The sequence below is a fragment of the Phyllobates terribilis genome, unplaced genomic scaffold (genome assembly GCF_046119375.1).
Source record: "Phyllobates terribilis strain yellow unplaced genomic scaffold, ASM4611937v1 Scaffold_11__3_contigs__length_659146591, whole genome shotgun sequence".
In the NCBI taxonomy this organism is placed as follows: domain Eukaryota; kingdom Metazoa; phylum Chordata; class Amphibia; order Anura; family Dendrobatidae; genus Phyllobates; species Phyllobates terribilis.
In genome coordinates this window covers 319,088,122-319,104,591 of record NW_027362771.1, presented here as the reverse complement: position 1 = coordinate 319,104,591, position 16,470 = coordinate 319,088,122, and the positions used below count along the sequence as shown (strand labels likewise).

Here is a 16,470-nt window from a genome sequence, read left to right as displayed (position 1 = left end):
CTTTTCTTACAAAGAAAACATCCAAGCCCGGCTATGTTTTGCAATCAAAAGGGGAATATTTACAGGGGATTTATAGTTTTATATATAGTTCGTGACGCAACCTGTGGTATGCGGCTATGTGGAGCTGCCGCTGCGGTGCAGATCCTCCGGAGCTGTTGTTGATGCAGCAGAGTCGGTTTAGCTCTCCACAGGTAGAGCTTAGCTCCAGGGCAGTGTAGATGTTGTAGAAGTTGCTGGGCGTTGTAGTGCAGTGTAGTGCAGGGAGTGATGGCGCAGCAGTAATTCACAGAGACAGTGGGGTGCAGTCTTCAGAGTTTATTCACAGTTGTTAAGTTCCTCAGGTTGCACTGTACAGGTTACAGCCTCCCACGTCGCGCTGCGTTCATCAGGCAGGGGTTCAGCAATCCCTCAGATAATTCCAGAGCACTTAACGGGACCCTTTTCTGTGTGCCTTCCTCAGTCGTCTTCCTGCACTGGCTCTCACCCTCCTGCCCTGTGCCTCACAATCAGTGTCCCAAGCCGGTAGCCTCGGGTCTTGTCGGGCGACCTGAAGTCCCCTGGACCCTCTGTGACCACCTTTTCGGCGATTTAATTGTGGCTGTGGCAACTGCACCCTAAAAGTACAGAAGCCTTCGGTTTCTAACTGAGCCTTGTAGTTCTCCACTAGTTTAGGGGCTGGTCCCCTCTGCGGCTTGATCCTTCCACACCTGGTAGATTCGGGCGTAAGGGTGGCCTCCAGCACTGCCCGTACCCCTAGGATCCCCTCGTTCCTCTTGGAGCCTTATCTCCTGCTCCTCTCTCCTTCTCAGTCTTGGGCCTCTCTGTTAGGCCCTCCTCCTGCGCAGAGCTCCTGCAGAGCTCCTGCTCCCTTCAACTCCACTGACTGACTGGCTTGTCTTTTCAAGATGGTTCCCTGTTTTATATCACTCCCTTTCCTGTGCTCCCCTGAACTACGTCCTCCATCCACACCCACTACATAGTTCCACCCTTCAGCTAGGGACCAGGGGCTGTGCTCTCCCTTAGGAGCAATCTCACTCAGCCCCCACTGAAGTGGAATGTGTTGGATGCAGGTGTTAGGGTCCCGGGCAGTACTCCATCCTTACCTGAGAGTGAAATACCACACCTCTGGGTGAGATGCAGTACCTCGGTGGCGACTGAACCCGCAGGGGCGTCACACACCCATCTTAATGTAAACCTTTTTCTCCATTAAAATAGTATTATTGAGGCACTGAACCACTTCCCCTATTGTAGGTTGAGTGTTGGACAGCCAATGTTTAGCAATAGTCTTTTTTGTGTGGTAAAGAATTTTTTCTATGGCCAGTTGTAATGGAGGTGATACTCCAATATCTCCCACACACCCTGAAACACAAGATTTGGCATTCAGAGGCAGTCGAATGTTGTATAGCTCACTAAAAAGCCTACCCATGTTGTCACATAGTACTCCAAGTCTGGGACATGTCCAGAACATATGGAGCAAATCTGCCCCTTCTTCACTGCATCTTGGACATTGATCATCCAATCTGAGATTCATTTTCAGCATCATTTTTGGAGTTCTGCATGCTCTATGGATAAAAAATAATTGGGATCTTCTCTGCACCACATTAATAGACATCCTTCCAGGGGATTCCAAAATACCTTCCTATTCTTCAGGGGAAATGTGCCCTATATCCCTTTCCCATCTAGACCTGATCAAAACCATAGGATCCCTTAAAATATTGGATAGCAAAGATTTGTACATTATTGCAATTAGACCTCTAGTTGCTTTTGCTTGTACAACAAGTCCAGAAGCCTGTTGGAAGAATTAGTGAGATCGGATATACCTTCTTGGGCCCTTATAGCGTGCATTAACTGCAGATATTTGTAGAAGTCTGAGTTCCGTAAGTGGAACGTCTGTTTTAGGTGATCAAACTTACAGGAGTGTCCATCTAAATATAACTGATATAAATATTTCAGCCCTTGTTTCCTCTATTCTCCAAACCCTTTCAAATGACAGTGTTCCCTCAAGCCTGAATTATTCCATATAGAAGTATATTTAGAATAGGCCCCCATAATCCCCAGCTTTTTACAGGTCCACCATACTTTATGTACTGTATAAGAGCCAGGGTTGGGGCATTACTGGATTTGACTGAGTATATTTGAATCGATGAGTTCAAAAATATTATCCCCTCCCCCCAAGTATTTAAGTTCCACAGTCTTCCCGAATGCCCATTCCCTGAAATGTTGTAGCTGAGAGGCCAGAAAATATTCTCGCATTAGGAAGGGCTAAACTGCCCAAATCCTTGGGCAGCTGTAATTTTTCCTGCTTTATTCTAGGGACACCCTTTTTGCAGACCACGTCCCGGAAGATATTATGTATTTTTTTAAAGCAGTGCTTTGGGATCCACACAGGAAAGTTACGTAAAGCATAGAGTACAGAGGGCATGAGGAATATTTTAATGAGGTTTGTTCTACCAAGGGCAGAGAGTTGTAATTCCCCCATGCTCCAACTTTATTTCTTGACTTAACTACCAGAAGAAACAAATAAAGTAGCACTCTGTAACGCTAAGTATGCAAACATGAAATATATGAAATTTAAATAGCATTACTGCTCAATAGTTGAGAAACCTTAGCACATAAATTGGCCAATTCATGTGAACCTGGTAGCCAAGGTAAGGTGTTTCTCGTTACCAGGAACCTACCAATCTGAATCCTCTCTTAGAGACTAAAGTCTGCTTGTGTATGGGAAGGTATGCGGATGCTCAGTCAGAAGGCCTATTCATATAAACAAAAAAGACTGACCGTGCATGCATAGGCCTTCTGACTGAGAACTCTGCTTACCTTCCCATACACATGCAGACTTTAGTCTCTAAGAGAGGATTTACATTGGTAGGTACCTGGTAACAAGAAACGCCTTACCTTGGCTACCAGGTACACATGAATTAGCCAATTTATGTGCTAACATTTCTCAATTATTTCTATTTTCTTGAGCAGTAATGCTATTCAAATTTCATATATTTCATGTTCGCATACTTAGCGTTACTGAGTGCTGCTTTATTTGTTAGTTATATATGGAGATGGCTACTCTTAGTAAGCACCTGTACACACCAGTTTTCTGTTTTGGAAGTGACAGTCAGTCTTTTCTGTTTAACTACCAGAAGATTCAGGTTTAAAGAGATGTAGTTATTAACCTCGCTGGTAACGTAAATGCCTAGGTATTTGAACTTTTGCACCACTGGGATTGCAAAGATTCATTTGCTCGTTGCTCTTTGTATGGTGGCCGTTCCTCTTTGCCACCTTATTTGGAGCCACTAATAACCGGATGTTGTCTAATGATGCAGGCTAAAGGTTCTATTGCAATAGCAAAAAGCAGGGGCAATAGTGGGCAGCCTTGCCTTATTCTCCTAAAAAGATCAAAACTCTCTTACATAACCCCTTTAGCTCTGATTCTAGCTGTACAATAGCATTACCCATTTGATAAAATTAGGCCCAAATCCCATTTCTTTTAGCACCGCCCGAATATATTTCCACTCCACACTATCAAAAGCCTTTGTGGCATGTAAGGAGATAACAGCTTTATTCTTGGGATAAGGCTGAACTGCTTGCAACTTCAAAAATAACCTTCGTAAGTTAACGTCAGTCAACTTAGATTGAATGCCAGCTTGAACCGGGTGTATCGCCGACATTATCACAGTGCTCAAGCTGTTTGCCAGGATTTTTGCCAAAATCTTAACATCAGACGTTTGTATTGAAATGGACCTGTATGATTCTGGTAATTCCTTATCTTTCCTTCCTTGGGTAGGACAACTATTATAGCCTCATGTAGTGATCTTGGCAATGTCCCCTCTGAAAATGAATCATTAACCATTTCCAAATAGTATGGTAAAAGCTCCTCCTCAAATATTTAAAAAATTTCTACTGGGAGGCCATCGGACCCAGGGGCTTTATCATTTGGCATTTGCCCTACTGCTCGTTGAATTTCCTCCAGTGAAATCAGCAATTCTAAAAAATCTTTATCACCTTTGGCTAAAGTTGGAAGTTTAGTCATAGTTAGGTAGTCTACTAGTTCTACTCCCGAGCCCTAAACGAATACAAATTGGTATAAAAACTATGTAAAGTCTGTAAAATTGCAGGAGTTTGGGTGTTGATTTCCTTTTAGATTGTAAGCTTGCGAGCAGGGACCTCACTGCTAAGGTAACTATTTAAACTGTCTTACCTTGTATTGAATTTATTGTCTGTACATGTCCCCGCTTAATTATAAAGTGCTGCGGAATATGTTGGCGCTATATAAATAAAAATTATTATTACTATTATTGATCTCTATATCTCCCTTCTCTACCTTTAAGTAGTGTATAAAAGCATTCTCTCTCTGAACTTGGACCATTTTGGTTAGTAAGCATCAAGTAGTTTCTCCCTCCTCAAAAAACTGCTGTTTTAAAAACATCCTTTCGTTGTTAGCTTGCTCTATTTTAAATAATCTCAGTTGTTATTGGGCCTCTTTCCAAAGCATTCTGTTCACCAGGTTATTATCCTGGGAAAACAATGTTTTAGTTTCCTGAACCTTACTTTCCAATTCAACACCTCTTTTTAGGGTCCGAACCAGAATGATAACAAAGAATTCCCCAAGTTTTTCCCTGATGGTAGTGCAATTGATAATTCTAAGTTGGAATGGATTACGTTTCCAACCTATTGAATACCTGGATCTTAACGGGGCCACCAGCACCTGTAACCAGACTGGAGAGTGATCCGATATTCAACTTTAGAAATTAATGGAGTCATTTGAGAAGTACATAAGGATTACAAATATTAATAAAATCCCCCAGGGTCATTAAGTTTATATCTGGCCATACCGCTAAGTCTCTCAAGAATTTTTTTGACTAGGATATTTGAATATGGAGGAGGTATATAGACTACGACAATGATACATGCAAAGTGAAGGATTTTACATCTAACCCAAACAAATTTACTGTCAGGGTCTTTAAAGAAGTAAATATGTGCAAATGGGATACTTTTATGTACAATTAGGCTAACTCCCCTTCAGTAATTAGATTGAAAGGAATGTAAGGTAAACCCCATCCAAGACCAGTATATCTGATTGATAGTGTCATTTGTTAGATGGGTCTCCTGTAACCCTATTTTTGTGGGGATGAATCTTTTTATATAGTCGAGGATTGCGAATCTTTTGGAAATGTTGCTCAACCCATGAATATTCCAAGGAAAAAAAACAATCATAGTAGCCATTTTAAACACCCATGAAAGAGGATGATCCTTGTGAGTTTACCGTTCTCCCGACTCTCCATATTTTTAAGTAGAAGCATTCCAAACCCCCCCATCTCCCTCCCCCAACTGTGAACCTATAACCACCCGCCCCCCCATTTATGTTGTAAACCTGCCCTTACTAGTAAGGTATGGGGCACAAGCAAACCTTTAACCATTAGGTGCCTGCACCTGTGAAGGTGGAAACACAATAAACAATATACCATACTGTTAGTGTCTTTGCGGAGGATCTGCCACACTAATGTAGAACTTAAAGTAAGTAGCACAGAGGTTTGGATCATAAATACCAGCCACAATAGTACTAATGTCACATAGTAACATTAAATAAGGCCTCAGTTCTGCAATGGAAAGACCTACTGGAGTTAATAACAGGTAGTGATAAAAAGGACTTTCAGCCTCAGGTACGTTAGGCCGGTCTCAGGCCCTTCTGGCTCCTCCCGCCTCCTGCCAGATTTGTTGCTCATGATTGTCCAGCCATCTGAGTGCGATTTTTGAAGACTCAAAGAATTGGGTAGTGCCAAGGGCAACCACCCTGAGCATGGCTGGGTAAATCATCGAGTATTGCAGGCTTAGTGCCCTAATCCTCCTATATATGTCCAGAAACTGGGACCTTTTGCGGTGGACCTCCACTGAGAAGTCTGGGAAAAAGGAGATTTTTTGTCCCCTGAGCTTAATGTCCTGATTCTCCCTTGCTTTCCTTAATAAGAAATCTTGGTCCTTGTAGTGCAGGATTTTGATCAAAATAGGCCTGGTGGGTCTGCCCACTGGGCCTGGTCTCGTGGAGACCCTGTGAACTCTCTTCACAGCAAGCAAAAGTGTGAGGGTCTCTTTGCCAAAGGTATCCAATAAACAATTTTCAAAGAAGTCATTCGGGTCATTCCTTAAACCTTTTTTAGGAACCCCCACTATTCTAATATTATTGCATCTCTGACGATTTTCCAGGTCATCAGCCTCGGCAATTAGAGCTGCGGCTGCCTGTGTGTGACTCAGTATATCTCTGCGGACTGGCCGGAGAGCGTCTTCCAACTCATAACTCTACTCTCCACTGCTGTGGTGCCTTCCACCCTTTCTATACACAAAGACGTATTATAGAAATAGATTCTTATATACGGCCACCTTGTCCCATCAGTGTATTGAGAGTAAAGTTGCATTTACTAACTGCGTTGCGAACACTTGCAGGGAAGAGGATTTCCCCCTGGGAAATCTCTTCAAGGATGCAACTTTTCGCTTTACGAGCTGCAGTAGATCCATTATGCCCATGAGGGTTTACACCTAGCTCAGGGAACTCAGTCTCCTCCTCCTGCTCCTCCCTAGATAATGCCATAAATCGGGACTCCTCACAAGGTGTACCCCTCATCCTCTGTGTAGCACACACTGACCTCTTGAGTGGGGTACTAGAGGATGGAGGCCTGTGGGCAAATGCTCCAGCCATGCAGCGACATCTATCACATCTCTCTGCCTCCTCCCCCGGCCATCTTGGATTTCGACCAGCGCTTCATCTTTGGCTCTCCCCTGCTTCTTGGAGCATGTCATGGCACTGCCACAGCCTGGAGATAGATCAGTTCCCTGTCGTCCAGGGACTTTAAGGAAGCGGGTGAGTCTATTGCTGGTCCATTTCTTTGCCTCTAAATGGTCCATTCAAGATGAGTGCGGCAGGAGCTCAGGGATGGAACATCTCACCACACACATGCACCGCTCGGCCACGCCCCCCAAATGGTATATTTAGTGCAAAGTCAACAGTGCACATCACCAACAAAACACCATACCCACAGTGAAGCATGGTGGAGGCAGAAATACACTTTTAGGCTGTTTCTCGGCAGCTGAAACTCGAGTTTTAGTCAAGGTGGAGGGAATTATTAAAAGTTCAATATATCAGTCAATTTTGCAATAAAACCTTCAGGCCTCAGCTAAAAAGCTGAAGATGAAGAGGAATTTCACCTTTCAGCATGACGGTGAAGTGACCGCGGGCAAGGCCGCGCATTGGTATCTATGATCTGGCCAAGCAAGATCCCCACACACAGACTCCATCTTGATAACCGTATCTTTACTCGTATACATTTTTAACACAGCAAAGAAAAAAAAACAATAAATGACAACCGTAAATATGCACAGTAATAACGTGTAGTGATAAGCTGACCCTCACTGTCCCTACTCACACGTTACCAGTCCTTTACTCCAGAAGGATGTGTCCCCCGTCGCAGGCCTGTCTGTCTTTGCAGGAGGGCGTCCCAGCCGGAGAAAAAAACAGGAACAACAAATTACGCTGAAAGGAGGGAATACTTCGGCCTCTCTCCAGAGGACCCGCTTACAGTCTCTCTGATCCGGATAGCAGCTTTGGTGGATCCCTTATGTAGTCCACACTCCAGTAGCAGGGAGTGTAATAGCTGTATCCCTCAGCAGTGAAGAAGCTGGGGAAGGCCCCGAGGATATGGTGTCAGGTAAAAGAAATCCCGTTGAGAGTCTCTCCTGCGCCACGCACGAGGGCCTGCACACCGTCCTGGCTCTTTTCACAGACCACCGCAAACTCTTTTCGCGCTTTTTTCTGCTTCCCACTTTGGTCACGTGACTCTCTAGGGCCGGACACAGGAGGCTCAGTCTTTTTCTCTGTCATCACACCCTGCGCAGGTGCAACCTCTGGCCACAAGGTGGCAACATCATCCTGTGTAATCACTTCTGTAACAGGCTCTATATCAATAATCACAGAACAGCCAGAGCCGGCCAGCTCACTACACGCCCCCCCACTCAAAGGTTGGCAGTCCCTGTCAACGACCGGCTCCAGGGCGGCGATGGCTGTGGATGTGACAGGGGGCGGCTGGGAAGAGGGCCACACATATTGGTCTCTGTAGGACTGTCCTGGAGGTACCCCTGCAGTGGTCCTCGTTGTCCGCCTAACGGGTTGGATCCCCTCTCTCCTATCAGTCACCCCACTCTCTTTCCCAGTCAACATGTCAGTAGAGGAGGTAATTGGTTCAAGTGCGTCAGTCGCACGGACAGGGGTAGGCATGCATTCAGTCTCTACATCCCCGGGGTCAGTGTCTCCGACAGTATTAGTGATATCCATCTCTCTAGGTATCACAGTAGGGGAGTCAGGCTGGGAACGGCAGGGACGCAACATATTACGGTGCAAAGTTCGGATGCTGCCGCTGTCTTCGCCCTGCACTCGATAGACGGGGCCACCGGGGTACGGCTGTCCAATTACTCGATAGACTTCGGTCTCCCACTTGGGCCGGAGTTTCCCTTGTGGCTTCTTTATTCGGACTAGGACCAGTTGACCTACATTCAGTGGGTCTTCTTGTACTGGAAGTGGGTCAGCGTGCACTTGATCCTGAATTTGTCGGCCTACTAGCCGGTAGACAGTCTCCATTCTCTGGCGGTGTGTTTGTAGCCAGGAAGGATAGGTACCACAGGTATCTTCTTCGGAGCTAGACAGTTGCAACTCATGGATGTCTTTGCCTGGACGGCCAAAGAGAAGGTTGTATGGGGTGTATCCGGTGACGGAATGGACCTGATTATTATAGGCCCACAGCAGTTCCGGGAGGAATCGAGGCCAGTCGGGCTTTTTGTCTTCAGCCAAAGTCCGGATCAGTTGTAAGAGGGTCCGGTTAAAGCGTTCACACGCGCCATTCCCTTGTGGATGGTAAGGGGTGGTCCTGGACTTCTTGATTCCATACATCCGTTGGAGTTCTTCAATGACTCGCCCTTCGAAACAAGCCCCCTGATCAGAGTGTAGCCGCTCCGGACACCCGTAGACCTGAACGAATTGCTGACAGATAGCCTGTGCAGCTGATTCAGCAGTCTGATCCTTGGTAGCAACAGCGACAGCGAATTTCGTGAAGTGGTCCACCATCACCAGACAGTACTGGTAGCTACTATTCGCCGTTCCGATCAACAGATAGTCCACCATCAACAGCTCGAGGGGCCTCGACGTCTTAATAGTCTGGACGGGGGCACGCTGCTCCGCGGACTTGTGGAATTCACAGGTATGGCATGCTTGACAGACGTTTTCAACCAACTTACGGAGCCCCGGACAAAAAATGAACTGCTGGGTCCACCGGAGGGTCTTGTCTATGCCGAAGTGGCCGTTCCTCCTGTGAGCTTCGCCCACCATCTCATGGGCCAACTGCACCGGGACGACAATCTGCAAACACTCCTCCAGCATATGGGATAAAAGGGCCCTGCGACACAGGACTCCATCTTTCACGATCAGCCGATCCCACTGGGCAAGCAGAGCCAAGGCTCCGGTCGATAGTCGGGCTCTCACTTCGGAGGGCGGTTTCTCTTGTTTATTCACATACTGTTTCAGTAAGACGTGCTCGGGATCTCGATCTTGAAGCTTGGCCCATTCTTGCTGGGACAGGGGAGATCCCACTATGGCTTCAATCCCTCCTACCGCATACTGGCGGCTATCTTCTATTTGCTTTGCGAGCCGGGCAAAGTCAGGCATCTCATCTTCCTCCAACTCTTCATCCCGGTCCCCCACTGGCGGGGATGATGTCACTCTAGACAGGCTGTCAGCATTCTGATTCTCGTTCCCCGCTCTGTATTTAATTTTGTACTGGAATCTAGAGAGCCTGGCCATCCAGCGCTGTTCCATTGCCCCTAGTTTGGCATTCTCTAGGTGGGCAAGAGGATTGTTGTCCGTCATGACCAGCACCTCCGCTCCTGTCAGATAGCCGTCAAATTTCTCCGTCATAGCCCAAGTCAGAGCCAAGAGTTCCAAGCGGAAGGAGCTGTAGTTGACGGGATTCTTTTCGGTGTCACGGAGAGACCTACTGGCATAGGCTATCACGCGTTCTTTATTATCTTGAACTTGAGAGAGGACCGCCCCTAGACCTTGAAGGCTGGCGTCGGTGTGCAACTGAAACGGTAATGTGTAGTCTGCATATGCCAGAACAGGGTATGATGTTAGAGCAGCCTTAAGTGCCTGAAAGGATTTTTCTCGGTCAGGCCCCCAACTGATGCGTCGTCCTCTGGGGCTGTTCGCGGTCCCTCGGAGAACCTCATGCAGTGGTTCAGCAAGCCGAGCAAAGTCCTTGACAAACCGACGGTAGTAGCCTGCTAGCCCCAGAAAGGCCCGGACTTCTTTGACGGTAGTTGGCTGCGGCCACTCTTGAACGGCTGCTATCTTCTCCGGAGAGGGCTGGACGCCTTCGGCCGAGATCCGGTGACCCAAGTAGTCGATTTCCTGCTGGAACAGACGGCACTTGCTGGGCTTCAACTTCAAGCCGTGTCGCCTCAAGCGCTGGAACACTTGGCCAAGCTTGTGAAGATGATCTTCAAAAGTGGCGGAGTATACCATGATGTCGTCAAGGTATATCAGCGTAAACTCAAAGTTGAAGTCCCCCAGACAGCGTTCCATTAGTCTCTGAAAGGTCCCCGGTGCGTTATTCAAGCCGAACGGCATCTGGTCGAACTCATACAGGCCCATGGGAAGGATGAAGGCGGTCTTTTCCCTGTCCTTCTCACTCATTGGAACCTGCCAATATCCACTGGCCAGGTCTAGGGACGAAAAATATTTGGCCTTCTTCAGGGCGGTCAGTGACTCTTCGATCCGAGGAAGTGGATATGAGTCCCGGATAGTGCAAGCGTTCAGCCTACGGTAGTCCACGCAAAACCTTAGGGAACCATCTTTCTTTTTGACTATCACCATGGGTGCAGCCCACGGGCTCTGGCTTTCACGTACCACTCCGGCGTGTAGCATAGATTCTAACAGGCTTTTCACTTCCTGGTATTGCTGAGGTGGTATCTGCCGGTACCTCTCGCGGATAGGGGGGGTATCGCCCGTGGGTATCTCGTGCTGAATACTGGTGGTACACCCAAAGTCTGTGTCATGCTTTGCAAAGGAGTCTTGGTGTTCCCGCAGGAGTTCCTCCACTTGAGACACTTCTTGTTTGGTGTACTGAGACGTGTCTAGCTGCACTTTTTCCCGTAGTTTTCGCCCAATGTCTTCATCGTCTACTTGAGCGTTTATGGCTGAGACGGTTACCGTCCAGTCGCCTTCTGTAGACGGGGTGAATTCTAGGGGCCCAATGAGATTCACTTCCTTGGGTAGAGCATATACCCGGGCAAGTTGAGTGCCGGCTTCAAGGGCTAGGCCTACGTCTGCGGTGTTGTTTAGCCTGACAGGGACTCTCCCGTTCCTCACGACGGCTAGAGTGCGAGCAACTAGTGGGTTTAGCTTACCCCCACTTGGGGTCCTCGGCTCGATCAACACTTCAACCCCCTCAAGTTGTCGGTGGGTGTTAAGGGGTAAGGAAATGACTGTCTCTTTTTCAGCGGGCAAAGTAATCCGGGTACGGCGTGGCACCGTAATGGCGGCTAGGGGTAGTTGTTCCTCTGCCATCTGTTGAAGTCCAACGGTCCGGATTACGCGCTGGAACACCAGACGAGTCGGCTTATGTTTGGTGACTTTCTGCCAGTATTTGGGTCCTTTTCTTGTCAATAGCATAAGATCCAGGTCTTTCAAGATGTTCATTCCAACTATCACTGGGGTCTCGGAGCCGAAACCTTCCTTGACGATGACGATCCCTCGTTTCCCTAAGTCCTGTCCGCAGGCCTTTGTGTCCATCCAAGCAACTCCGGTCACTGGAATGGGTAGATTATTAGCCGCAATAATCTTAATGGTGGTGTCTGGGTCACGAGCAGTTCTTGGTTTGAGGTAATTTTCGTAAAACTGTTCAGAGATCGTGGTCACTTGTGACCCGGTGTCCATCAGTCCCTGTATGGCAATTCCTTCCAGGACAACTTCAAGTGTCGGGCTATTCGAGGCAAGAGCACTCCGCCATTGGCTCTGTTTTTCCACACCCCTCTCCTTGGCCTCCCCTGCTGCGCGAGCCTCAGCTGCAGGGGTGTCTAGTTTAACGGCGGCCATTGTGGTGAGGCCCGGCGTGGTAGCTCTGCTTGTGCATATGGCTGGGGTTCAATTCGCTGGTCTGATCGAAATTCCCTTCGCTGGGGTGACTGAGGGTTTGTTCGTTGGTGCGACAGAGGTTGTTGCGGAGGGAAGTGTTGAGGACAACGATTTGCCCTATGGCGAGGATCACCGCATGACCAACACTGTCCCACGGGACGACTAGGCTGTCTTCGCTGGTCTCCCTGTCAGTCTAATGTTAACTGTAATATCGGTCTCTGTAAGTCTGCTACCATCTGTTTCAGGTCTTCCGTGTCACTGTTCGGATTTTTAATGTCAGATATGGATCTGCACGCAGCACCTTGAATCCCCACATCCATGACGGGTCCCCTTGAACGTTCTATGGCTTCCTGTCTGACTTCAGCAAAAGTAAGAGCCGGCATCATCCGGATCAAGTCCTGTAACGTGCGGTTAAGATACTGGTCTCTCAGTCCTATTACAAATTGGTCTCTCAGTACCAGGTCACGAGAAGCCATACCAGCTAGTTGCTCCCCTTTTCCACAGGTTTGTTCAAGGAGTACCTGAAGGGCGTTCGCATATTGGGGAATATCCTCCCATTCAAGCTGCGTCCGTCTAAAGAACATGTGTCGCAGTGTTCCCTGGTATGTGGTCGGCCCATAGGTGTTCTCCAGCACCCGCACCAAATCATCTACTGTACGCTGGCCCCTGACCGTCTCCAGTCTGACTGTCGTCCATGCCTCCCCCTCTAGCGTCAGTACCGCCATTTCTGCCAAGGTCTTAGGGTCAATATTATACATTTCCCCCAGTATCCGGACTTGTTCCGCCCACTCTGGTACAGGGTAGTTTCGTCCGCCAAATTTCCTGACCTGATTCACAATAGACACCGGCGGGGCTTTCTGACTGTACACATGGCCTGGGTGGGAATCCTGTTGGTCACAGATCCTGCCGACTACGCCAGATGAAGTGACCGCGGGCAAGGCCGCGCATTGGTATCTATGATCTGGCCAAGCAAGATCCCCACACACAGACTCCATCTTGATAACCGTATCTTTACTCGTATACATTTTTAACACAGTAAAGAAAAAAAAACAATAAATGACAACCGTAAATATGTACAGTAATAACGTGTACTGATAAGCTGACCCTCACTGTCCCTACTCACACGTTACCAGTCCTTTACTCCAGAAGGATGTGTCCCCCGTCGCAGGCCTGTCTGTCTTTGCAGGAGGGCGTCCCAGCCGGAGAAAAAAACAGGAACAACAAATTACGCTGAAAGGAGGGAATACTTCGGCCTCTCGCCAGAGGACCCGCTTACAGTCTCTCTGATCCGGATAGCAGCTTTGGTGGATCCCTTATGTAGTCCACACTCCAGTAGCAGGGAGTGTAATAGCTGTATCCCTCAGCAGTGAAGAAGCTGGGGAAGGCCCGGAGGATATGGTGTCAGGTAAAAGAAATCCCGTTGAGAGTCTCTCCTGCACCACGCACGAGGGCCTGCACACCGTCCTGGCTCTTTTCACAGACCACCGCAAACTCTTTTCGCGCTTTTTTCTGCTTCCCACTTTGGTCACGTGACTCTCTAGGGCCGGACACAGGAGGCTCAGTCTTTTTCTCTGTCATCACACCCTGCGCAGGTGCAACCTCTGGCCACAAGGTGGCAACATCATCCTGTGTAATCACTTCTGTAACAGGCTCTATATCAATAATCACAGAACAGCCAGAGCCGGCCAGCTCACTACAACGGCCCTAAGCATACTGCCAAATCTTGTTGCAAAGCTATTATTTTGTTGAAGATCAAAGTTTTAGAATGGCCAAACTGGAGCACAGCCAATTGAGGGCTGTACACAGGAGATACCCTCGCAATCTGTCAGATTTCAGGCCTACTGCAAGGAAGAGTGGGCATAGATTTCCAATTCTTGATGTGCCATGCTGATAGATTCCTACCCAAAAAGACTGAATGCTTTCATAAATTTAAAGGGTACTTCAATGAAGTATTAGTTTAAGGGTGTGCATATTTATGCAGCCACATTACTTTAGTTCTTTATTTTTCCACCCAATCTCAGCGTATTTTTCAATTGAAATGTACAGATGATGGGTGACATTAAAGGTGTAAAAAGTTCTGGCATTTTAACAGGGTGTGTAGGTTTTTTATATCCACTATATAGTGATCACAAAGCTTAGATCCCCTGCTGATTTGGGGCTCTAAGTTTGGTTCATTAGAGCCATTGAGGCTATAATGGTAATACAATCCATAATATGTCATCATCTGTTAGACAATCTAACTCCTCCAATAAACATAATGCCATATCTGGGAGAAATATTCGACAGGCTCCTGCCTTAGTAGAAAAAAAAGAACCTGCACAAAGTGACCTGAAGATGACTTTCATTCATTTGTACAATCTAAACAGATGATTTTACTTGGATCCTCATTTGCAATTTTACATCTAGTAGTGATACACAGGACGTAAACTTTCAAATGTCCATGGTGATCCACAGCTATGATGATTTCTTTGGAACCCATAATTGTCCACATTAACAAATGGTACATGAGGGTAACGGGTGGATGTATTGACACTGTGGTGGTGAGAAAAGGACAGAGGCTGCATTGTAATGGACACAGGAATTGATATGCCATCTAAAGTAGAAACATCTGTACTTGTAAAGTCAGTAGGAAAGATTGTGCTGCTTGAGACAGTGGATGGAGGGGAAACAGCAGGGAGTCCTGGAATACAAAACATTTAAGTCAATTTAATTCCGATGTTCATTTAGAAGAATTACATTTTCTCTGAAGTTGCCTGTAGTATGTGTACAAAGGGAATCTGTCACCAGGTTTTTGCTATGGAATCTGAGAGCAGCTTGATGTAGGAGCAGAGACCCTGATTCCAGAAAACTGTCACTTATTGGGCTGCTTGCTGTAGTTTTGATAAAATCCCTGCTTTATCAGCAGGAGATTATGACCAAAGGAATAGTAAATCTGTGCTGCCATGTAGTCCTCCATACTCATGCGCGCTGAATAACCCTGCCCCCACCACTGATTAACAGCTTGCCATGTACACTGTGCATAGGCAGAAAGCTGCCAATCAGTAGATGTGGGGGGGAGGGGGCAGCTACGTGGAACACCTGCACTTAATGCCTAGTTTTTTCCCATATTTATTGATATGTGATGGGGTCTCTGTGGGGACATAGCCTTTTATCACTCCCCAGTCATTATATATTGTAGTGGGCTGTGCCTCATCATCATCTGCTGGGTCCTCTGATATATTGTACAGCACTCTGGAATATGTTGGCTCTTTCAAATTTAATAAAGTATATTTCTATTATTGTGACTTGATAATTACAGCGTAGTCTCACTGCACTCTATTTTTCTGTTCTATTCATTATCTACACTGATAGCATAGAAGGAACGTATTCCTCTTTAAAAATCAATATTGTAGAAGGTAATTTCAGTGAGATATGGAGCACACTCAGCCAATACTTATGTTGATGTTAACCCTTGCAGTACATGGTTGTGTCGATGTCATTATAGAGCTCTTACTTGCTGGAACCTCCTCTGCTGTATAAGGAGAGCTGCTTGGGTGAAGTTTATAAGAGGAGATTCTATCTATTCCAAAGGTTGTTGAATTCATCAATGGTTGTCTCTGTAAAGATAAAAAGAATGACAATGTACAATAATGGAAAAGCTGCACCTATTTTCTTTAGTGTTTGCAGGAGTGTAGCTGAGTGGATAACGGGCATGTGCCCTGGGCACAGTTAGGATGAAGAGCAGGGGGAGCCCGGCCCCTGTCCCCGAGAATAATATTACCATCTACCATAACCATTGAAACACAGGGCAGCAATGTCAGGAGCAATCACCTAATCTTTTTTAAGAAGACCTTTCACTAGTTTGGGGATCTTAAAGGGAAAGTGACAGCTGAGACATCCTGCCTCATCCACAGGCAGCATGCATCAGATAATGGTTGCAGGATTTCAGCCATATACACTGCTCAAAAAAATAAAGGGAACACTTAAACAACAGAATATAACTCCAAGTAAATCAAACTTCTGTGAAATCAAACTGTCCACTTAGGAAGCAACACTAATTGACAATTTCACATGCTGTTGTGCAAATGTAATAGACAATAGATGGAACTTTTTGCCAATTATCAAGACACCCTCAATAAAGGAGTGGTTCTGCAGATGGGGACCACAGACCACATCTCAGTACCAATGCTTTGTGGCTGATGTTTTGGTCACTTTTGAATGTTGGTTGTGCTTTCACACTCGTGGTAGCATGAGACGGACTCTACAACCCACAGAAGTTGCTCAGGTAGTGCAGCTCATCCAGGATGGCACATCAATGCGAGCTGTGG

General features: G+C 46.7%; 1 protein-coding gene across 1 annotated transcript in view; it reads right to left on the bottom strand.

The window, feature by feature from the left end:
• Window positions 1-12,361: 12,361 nt before the first annotated feature.
• PAX4 (paired box 4) overlaps window positions 12,362-16,470 on the bottom strand; it is a 183,127-nt gene continuing 179,018 nt past the window's right edge. The window contains 2 exon segments of the mRNA XM_073650761.1: window positions 12,362-14,843; window positions 15,624-15,759. Coding sequence (XP_073506862.1) covers window positions 14,566-14,843; window positions 15,624-15,759 — 414 coding nt within the window. The 3' untranslated portion in view covers window positions 12,362-14,565.